Source organism: Trichechus manatus, unplaced genomic scaffold, assembly GCF_000243295.1.
Source record: "Trichechus manatus latirostris isolate Lorelei unplaced genomic scaffold, TriManLat1.0 scaffold00008, whole genome shotgun sequence".
Taxonomy (NCBI): Eukaryota; Metazoa; Chordata; class Mammalia; order Sirenia; family Trichechidae; genus Trichechus; species Trichechus manatus.
The window spans coordinates 414296-423144 of record NW_004443944.1 but is presented as its reverse complement, the minus strand read 5'-3'; the positions used below and the strand labels follow the sequence as shown (position 1 = coordinate 423144).

The following is an 8849-nucleotide window of genomic DNA, read 5'->3' as shown; positions in this document are numbered from 1 at the left end:
CACACACACCACGTTAGACATATGCATGCACGCACACACACCCCACATGCACACACATGCATGCACGCACACACACCCCACGTGCACACACATGCGTGCACGCAAACACACCACATCCCGCCCGCTCACCAGCGTGTGCCGCTTCATGTGCTCACGCCGCGTGAACTTCTTGCCGCAGATCTCGCAGGGGTACGGCCGCTCGCCCGTGTGGGAGCGCATGTGCCGCTTGAGGATGCACTGGTGCATGGCTGAGAAGCTGCAGTATGGGCACTTGAACTTCTTCCTGATCACCGTGAACTCGTTCACTGAAAGACAGAGACCACAGGCATGTCACCACGCACCCCGCCCCACCCTGGAGGTGCCAGGCCTGTCCCGGGGGGCCTCTGAGCCGGCAGCTTTGCCCTCCACGGCTGACCACAGCGGGGCCGCAGGACGCGCAGGGGAGCAGCCCATACGAAGGTGGTTCCCACTGCCACTCGTCAGGTCAGTGTGCAGGTCTGCCCTGCCCCAGCGCTCTCCTGCAGGACCAGCATGGACGGAACAGAAGTTCTGATCAGCAGGGAGCCACCAAATGCCAGCAGCCCTGTATCCCAATGCCCACAGTGGGGCATCAGCCAGTTCTGAAGGGGTACTTAGCTGGGCGGCATGAGCCTTCAGGTGCCCACCCCGTCATTCCTTCTCTCCGTGTTCACGCAGGGTCTGCGAGCCTCAAGGAGGCACCTCACAGCCTCACGCAGGGTCCCATCCCATGCCAGGATGCAGCCTCAGTCCCACTGATGAGGCAGCTCATCCAGGGAGTGGTCTCCAGATCTTGTGGGACGAAGCTTAGCCAAGCAGCACCCGCTCTGCTCAGCACCGAGACAACATGGTCACCCCTCAGGCCGGAGACAACGGATCTAGACATCCCCACGGCCAGTTGTCCCGGTTTCCGCCGGAACGACCAGGGGTTACTTAGTCCACACTTCACGCAGCGTCCTGTCCTTCCTGGGTGGTCTGCAGCCAGTCACAGATGCCTGCCTTATACTCGGCACCTGAGACTCAGTTTTATGGCTAGCCCTGGCACCACCCCTTGACCTGGGTGCACAGGACACCCACAAGCAGGCCACTGGCCCCCCAAGCCCAGAGAACCACTAAGGGTCTCGGTCAGGCAGACAGCTGGACTGAATGCTGGAAAGATGCTGGACTGTTGGCCACGTACACTCACCGCCCGTTCAGACCTCTGTGGCTTCCCCAAGCCCTCAGACGTCTGCCATGTGGCTGTACATGCCACACTTCGTGACAGATCAGATGACCTCCCCTCTCAGTGAAGGCCACCGTGTAACCAGGCCAGAGTCACCAGAGAGTAAACAGGGACACTGGGGCAATCCAAGGCCTTGGGCCTCCATAATCCTGGTGGCCCAAGGTCTCTGGGAGGCGGGCCCAGGAGCCTGGCCTCGTGAACCTGCAGGATCTGCCCGGCCCCCAGCACCAGTCTGCCGGTCAGGGCCTAGGGCAGCTGCTGGCCCCACCAAGGGCACTGGACACTGGATGGCGAAGGCCACACTGGGGATCGGCCCCAGGAGGTGCCAGGTCCTCCTCAGGCAGTGTGGGTCCCTGAGTCTGCAGCCCCCGATACACTCGGGGAAGGCAGAGCGGCACACTTTCCATCGCTCCTTAAGCAACGTGTATTTTTCTCTCACGACGCGGTGTCATGGGCACCACAACACTCCTGACGGTGCATCTCCCCACAGGGCTGGCCGCCCCTTCTCACGGTCCTGTTTCCCTCGCCGATACAGGGCTCCCCGTCCCCAACAGAGCAGAGAATAGAGCTCAGCAATTCTGTCTAGTGTGAACCCTTCCGTGAGAGGTGAAGGGTCCCTCATACCTGCAGGGGCTTCTGGCGTGTGTGCGCGTGTGTGTGACCTGCGGCAGAGGCTGGGACGAAGGCCTGTGAAGAGCGGAATGATGCAGAGAACTGAAGCACATGAGAAGCCACCTGTATGCCACCACACAAGGACAGCCACGGTTAACAGTTCAACGTCGCTCTTTCGGGCCTTTATGCATAAGCATAACGTTCTATTTAAACAGTCGGAAGGATAAGGTACGTAGGCTGTACCGATAGCCTCACTCAGTATATTGTAACCGTCTTTCAATGCCATTTAACTGACTGCCTGGTTTTAAATGTTTGAATGTACCATTGTTTATCAAATAGACCCCACTACTGTTTCCATTTTTCACCCTCATGAATAATGCTTTAATGAAGGTTCCCACAAATGGATCTCCGCAACATCTGCTTACTTCCTGCAGATACGCTGGGAATCGACTGCCTTCTCCAGCAGCTGTCTCATCTGCTGGGCCCTCTGCCACCCACCTGCCTGCCTGCAGGATGGCTGCAGTGCAGAAGGGCCCGCCGAGCCCACGCACACAGCCCTCGGAACACGTGGGTGCAGGCAAAGTTCCCATCAGTGATGGAACAAACGCAGACCCTGGGTGGCAGGGAGTGTGCAATCTGCTGCCCAGCAGCTCCTCTGCCACAGGGAGGAACCAGGCATCCTGAGGATCACAGAGACGCAGGGAGGTGAGATGCCACAGGTACCGGCCAGGCAGCTCTGCGGACAGGCCACCCGCCCCCGTGCCCAAAAGGTGGGTCTCGCTGACGACACACAGTGTCCGCTTCTCTTGTCAAACTGTCAAGTGTCCCTGCAGATATGGCAGGGCACCCACGGGGGCATGCTGCCTGGCACGAACGGACAGGGGCACACCCAGACAGCTGCAGGTTGCAGAAGCACATGCGTGGTAAGTGAAGTCTGTCTGTCTGTTCGCCCGCCACGTCACACCAGAGCTGGCAGCTCCTGAGGAGGAACGCTCACGCTCCCTTCCGCCTCATCTTCCGCTGAGAACCCACGACTCTGCCCTTGACCCTACTCCTCCTTCCCTGCCACACCTCCGCCACGACACTCCTCTCAACGTGAGACACTGTTTCCTGCTGTCACCCCTGGCAGGACAAGGGCCCCGTCCCTCCCAGGAGGGAAAAGGGCGCGAGTTTTTAGGTTACTTTATTTAAAGCCACTTTTCTGAGGATGCGTTCAGTTTCTCTTCCGCTTCTATAAACGTGAAAATTAAAATTCTGAATTATCATATAGTCTTCTGTATTTAATAATTCAGACCTACGTGTTAAATCAATAACCACTTATCTCTGTAGAGAAATGGGGTATTTTTTCCCTAGAAAACAAAATTTAGGATGTAGAGACACAGGAATGTGAATCTCTGAAAGCAGAACCCCTCTTCCCCGTCCCCCACCCCAAATCGTGACATGGGATGGCCAGCCTCCACTTGTGCTTGGAGCCACAACAGCATGGGGGACCCGGTGTGTTCCAACGACACATCTTTTGAAGTTTCCAGCAATGATACATTGTGTTTTCTTGATGTGCTAGTTTCCTGGGGCTGCCGTAACAAAGTAGCACAGACTGGCGGGCTTACCACAACAAGAATTCCCTCCCCTACAGTTTGGAGGCCAGAGTGGGAAATCGGGTCAGCAGGGCCATGGTCCCTCCTGAGGCTCCAGGGGAGAATCCTTTGTTGCCTCTCCCAGCTGCTGGTGGCCCCAGGCATCCCTGGGCTTGTGGCAGCATCCCTCCAGTCTCTGCCTCCATTGATACGTGGTAACTCCACTCTCCTCTGTGTGTCTCTCCTTCTGGCTCAAATCTCCCTCTTTCTTGTCTTTGGATTTAGGGCCACCTGGATAATCCAGGGCAATCTTAACTCAAAATCATTAATTTTAATTACATCTGCAAAGACTGTTTTCCAAAGAAGGTCACATTCACAGGTTCCAGGGATTAGGATGTGGACACACTTTTGGGGGCCACCATCCAGCCCACTGCACTTCACTAACATTACTGCGATCACTGAGGGAAATCTTCATTGGCTATTATTATTAAAATAATTTCTTATTGGAAATAAGCTAATATCTTCTATAATTTATTTGTGATTTATAGTCTATATATCTTAGAAAACTTAAAGCATCATATAGTCTTGTTTCCATAAACATTAATAAAGCTGTCAGAATCCACATGGTGGAAGAGTGATTGAAATACAATGGAATACTACGCAACGATAAAGAACAACGATGAAGCCGTTAAACAGCTCATAGCATGGAGGAATCTGGAGGACATTATGCTAAGTGAATTTAGTCAGTCACAGAAGGACAAATATTGTATACGACCACTATTGTAAGAACTCAAGAAATGGTTTAAACACAGAAGAAAACATTCTTTGATTGTTATGAGGGTGGGGAGGGAGGGTGAGGGCTATTTACTAACTAGATAGTAGATAAGAATTATCTTAGGTGAAGGGAAGGACAGCACACACTACAAGGGAAGTCAGCATAACTGGACTAAACCAAAGCTAAGAAGTTTCCTGAATACAATCAAACACTTTGAGCGACAGAGTAGCAGGGGCAGGGGTCTGGGGACCATGCTTTCAGGGAACATCTAGGTCAATTGGCATAACAAAGTTTATTAAGAAAATGTCTGCATCCTACTTTGGTGAGTGGCGTCTGGGGTCTTAAAAGCTTGCAAGCGGCCATCTAAGATGTATCAATTGGTCCTAACCTACCTGGAGTAAAGGAGAATGAAGAACACCAAAGACACAAGGATAGTAGTAGCCCAAGAGACAGAAAGGGCCACATAAATCAGAGACTTCATCAGCTTGAGACCAGAAGAACTAGATGGTGTCCAGCTACCACCAATGAATGTCCTGACAGGGAACACAACGGAGAGTCCCTGATGGAGCACGAGAAAGGTGGGGTACAGAACTCAAATTCTAGTAAAAAGACCAGACTTAATGGTCTGACTGAGACTGGAGAAACCCCGGAAAGCATGGCCCCTGGATTCTCTACCAGCCCAGAAGTAAAACAATTTCCGAGGCCAACTCTTCAGACTAAGATTGGACTGGACTCTGGGACATAAAATGATACTTGTGAAGAGGGTGCTTCTTGGCTCAAGTAGATACATGAGACTAAATGGGCAACTTCTGTCTGGAGGTGAGATGAGAAGGAGGAGTGTGCTGTCACAGAACAGGGAGAGCAATTAGGGTCACATAACAATGTATGTATAATTTTTGTATAAGAGACAAATTTGAAATGTAAACTTTCACTTAAACTACAACAATAAAAAAAGAGTGATTGAAATAAATGGAAAAGCACAGGTATCAATAATCGAAACAGGCTCTTGACCAATCTGTCCTAAAACGTGAATGCTTTGCCTGGTCTCTAGTGTTTCCAGGATCAACAAGGCACGCTTCATGATCGAAGAATTGGGATGTCACACACTGGCATCAGATTATCTAAAATGTAGCACTCAGTAATTATCTGTCTACAATCTATCCTTCAGCAAGGAACGCCTTCCTCCAAAAACTTGTGAGCCTGAGGAAGGGTGCAGGTCTCCCTACCCCGCTCCCACCCCGTACCTCACCGGTCCCGCCACCCACGTCTGCTTCTCTCGTCCACGGGCCCTCGTCCTTCCTCCTTCCCGTACAGCATGCACCATTGTCTTGATCCTCGGTGTGTTTGAATCCATTGTTGCAGCTATTGAGTGGTGCCTTCCAGTACCATATTGAACAATCTTCTGTTGTGATCCATAAGGTTTTCAATGGCTGATTTTTGGAAGTAGATCACCAGGACTTTATTCCTAGTCTTAGTCTGGAAGCTCCCCTGAAACCTGTTCACCATGGGTGACACTGCTGGTATTTGAAATAACGGTGGTGTAGCTTCCAGCATCACAGCAACACGTACGCCACTACAGTACGACAGACTGACAGATGGGTGGTGGTGATTCATGATACCGAGCATATTTCATTGGTCATTTGTGGATCTTCTTCTGGAAAGCGCCTCTTCAAGCCTTTTGCTTACTTACTAAGTTATCTTTTTCTTACTGATTTGTAGTAGCTTCTTTATGCATTCTGAATATGAGTCTCTTGCCAGATATATTTATTGCAAATATTTCTTATAGTCTGTGCCAGGCCATTGCTCTCTTAATGTGTCTTTTAGTTGCTGTTGTTAGGTGCCGTCGAGTCGGTTCTGACTCATAGTGACCCTACGTACAACAGAACGAAACACTGCCCGGTCTTACATCATCCTCATGATCATTGTTATGCTTCAGCCCATTGTTGCAGCCACTGTGTCAGGACATCTCGTTGAGGGTCTTCCTCTTTTTCGCTGGCCCTCTACTTTACCAAGCATGATGTCCTTCTTCAGAGACTGATCCCTCCTGATAACATGTCCAAAGTATGTGAGGCTAAGTCTCGCCACCCTTGCTTCTAAGGAGCATTCTGGCTGTACTTCTTCCAAGACAGATTTGTTCATTCTTCTGGCAGTCCACGGTGTAGTCAATATTCTTCACAAACACCACAATTCAAAGACATCAACTTTTCTTCAGTCTTCCTTATTCATTGTCCAGCTTTCTCATGCTATATGAGGCGACTGAAAATACTGATGGCTTGGGTCAGACCCCCTTTATTCCTCAAAGTGACATCTTTACTTTTTAACACTTTAAAGGGGTCTTTTGCAGCAGATTTGCCCAACACAATACATTTGATTTCTTGACTGCTGCTTCCAAGGACACTGATTGTGGATTCAAGTAAAATGAAATCCTTCACAACTTCAGTATTTTCTCCGTTTATCGTGATGTTGCTTATTGGTCCAGTTGTGAGGATTATTGTTTTCTTTATGTTGAGTTGCAATCCATAGGGAAGGCTGTAGTCTTTGATCTTCATCAGTAAGTGCTTCAAGTCCTCTTCACTTTCAGCAAGCAAGGTTGTATCATCTGCATATTGCAGGTTGTTAGTGAGTCTTCCTCCAATTCTGATGCCCCATTCTTCTTCATATAGTTCAGCTTCTCAGATTATTTGTTCAGTATACAGACAAAATAAGTATGGTGAAAGATACAGCCCTGACACACATCTTTACAGATTTTAAACCACACAGTATCCCCTTGTTCTGTTCAAACGACTGCTTCTTGGTCTATGTACGGGTTCCTCATGAGCACAATTAAGTGTTCTGGAATTCCCATTCTTCACAATGTTATCCATAATTCGTTATGATCCACACAGTCGAATGCCTTTGCATAGTCAATAAAACACAGGTAAACATCTTTCTGGTGTTCTCTGCTTTCAGCCAGGATCCATCTGACATCAGCAACGGTGTCTTTTAGTTAGGAAGTAATAATTTTAATGAAATCCATTTTACCAAACTTTTATTGCTAGTGCTTTTTATGAACTATTTAAGAAACTTGCCTGCCACCAAGATCATGAAGCTGTTCTCTTGGGTCTGTTTCTGGAAACTTTGTCTTTTTCTTTTACATTTAGGTTGATGATCCATCTCAAATTAATCTTTTGTGCTCAGTGTGAGGGAGGGTCAACAATCATTTTTTTCCGTGTTGATATCCAATTCACATGGCACCATACATTGAAAAGATCATCCTTCCCCCACCAAACTGCTGCAGGGTCTTTGTTAGAAATTTGGGCCACTCAGGAACAGCCTGTGTCTGGGCTCTCTATGCCGTTCCACAGTCTGTTTGCCTATCCTGGCACCAAGACTACAGTGTCTCAATTACTGTAGCTCTATACGTCTTGAAATCTGCTAACATATGTCCTCCAGCTTTCTTCTTAAGATTGCCTCAGTTATCCTTGGATCCTCTGCATTTCCACATACACTTAAAAGGATCTCATAAAATTTACACAATACACACACCCTCCACACATTCACACACGTGTACGCACATACATTCCGCTGGGATTTTAACTGGCACTGCACTGAATTCATACACAAATTTGGGGAGATTTGACATCTTTTCCACATTGAGTCTTCCATCCATGAGCACAGTAGTTCCCTCCACTTATTCAGATCTTTAATTTCTCTCTTTGTGTGCAGAGGCGTTGCACATATTTTGTCTGATTTATTCCTAGACAGTTAATGTCTTTTGGAGCTACTGTAAATAGTATTTTTTATTTGTTTGCTACTGCTGTTGCTGTGTGCCGTCAATTCTGACTCACAGCAACCCTATACGACAGAGCAGAACTGCCCCATAGGGTTTCCTAGGTTGTAATCTTTATAGAAGCAGATCGCTAGGTCTTTTCTCCTGTGGAGCCACTGGTGGATTTGAACCGCTGACCTTTTGGTTAACAGCCAAATGTTTAACCACTGTGCCACCAGAGCTCCCTATTTGCTGCTAGTATATGGAAATACAATTGGCTTTTGTATGTTGACTCTATATCCAGTATCTTTGGCAAATCCGTTTATTAATTCTAACAGTTTCTATATCCTTTTGGATTTTTTATCATTTGCTAATAATGGCAGTTTTACTTACTCCTTTCCAATCTTTCCTCCTTTTATTTCTTTTGATTGCTTTACTCACTGCTTAGGATCAGGGCTGGAACTAGGGTGAAAAAAGGGAGGCACCCAGGGTGCAATATTTAAGGAGGCGTCACTCTCAGGTGCCGACCTACACCTGCGAGACCCTGCCCAGGACCCCCGGTCAACACTGAGAACTAGGGGTGACAGTGGGCAGCCTCATCTCATTCCCAAGCTCAGGGCATCATTTTATATTAAGCATGATGCTAACTATTATTTTTGTAGATACCTGTAATCAGATTAAGGATATTTCTTTCTATTCCAATTTGCTGAGAATTTTTTTTATCATGAATGCTGTTGAATTTCATCAAAAGCTTTTCCTGCACCTGTTGAGGTGATCACAGATGTTTTTCTTCTTTATTCTGCTAATGTGGTGAATTACACAAACTGATTTTCAGGTGTTAAAGTAACCTTGAATTCCTGGAATAAACCCACCTAGTCACAAGGTGTTGCTCTTTTTCAA

General features: G+C 48.1%; 1 protein-coding gene across 1 annotated transcript in view; it reads right to left on the bottom strand.

Moving 5' to 3' along the window:
• ZBTB46 (zinc finger and BTB domain containing 46) overlaps positions 1-8849 on the bottom strand; it is a 34660-nt gene that overhangs the window by 3907 nt on the left and 21904 nt on the right. Inside the window, exon 3 of the mRNA XM_004370166.2 lies at positions 130-305. Within this exon, the coding sequence (XP_004370223.1) occupies positions 130-305 (176 nt within the window). The remainder of the gene's footprint in view (positions 1-129; positions 306-8849) is intronic.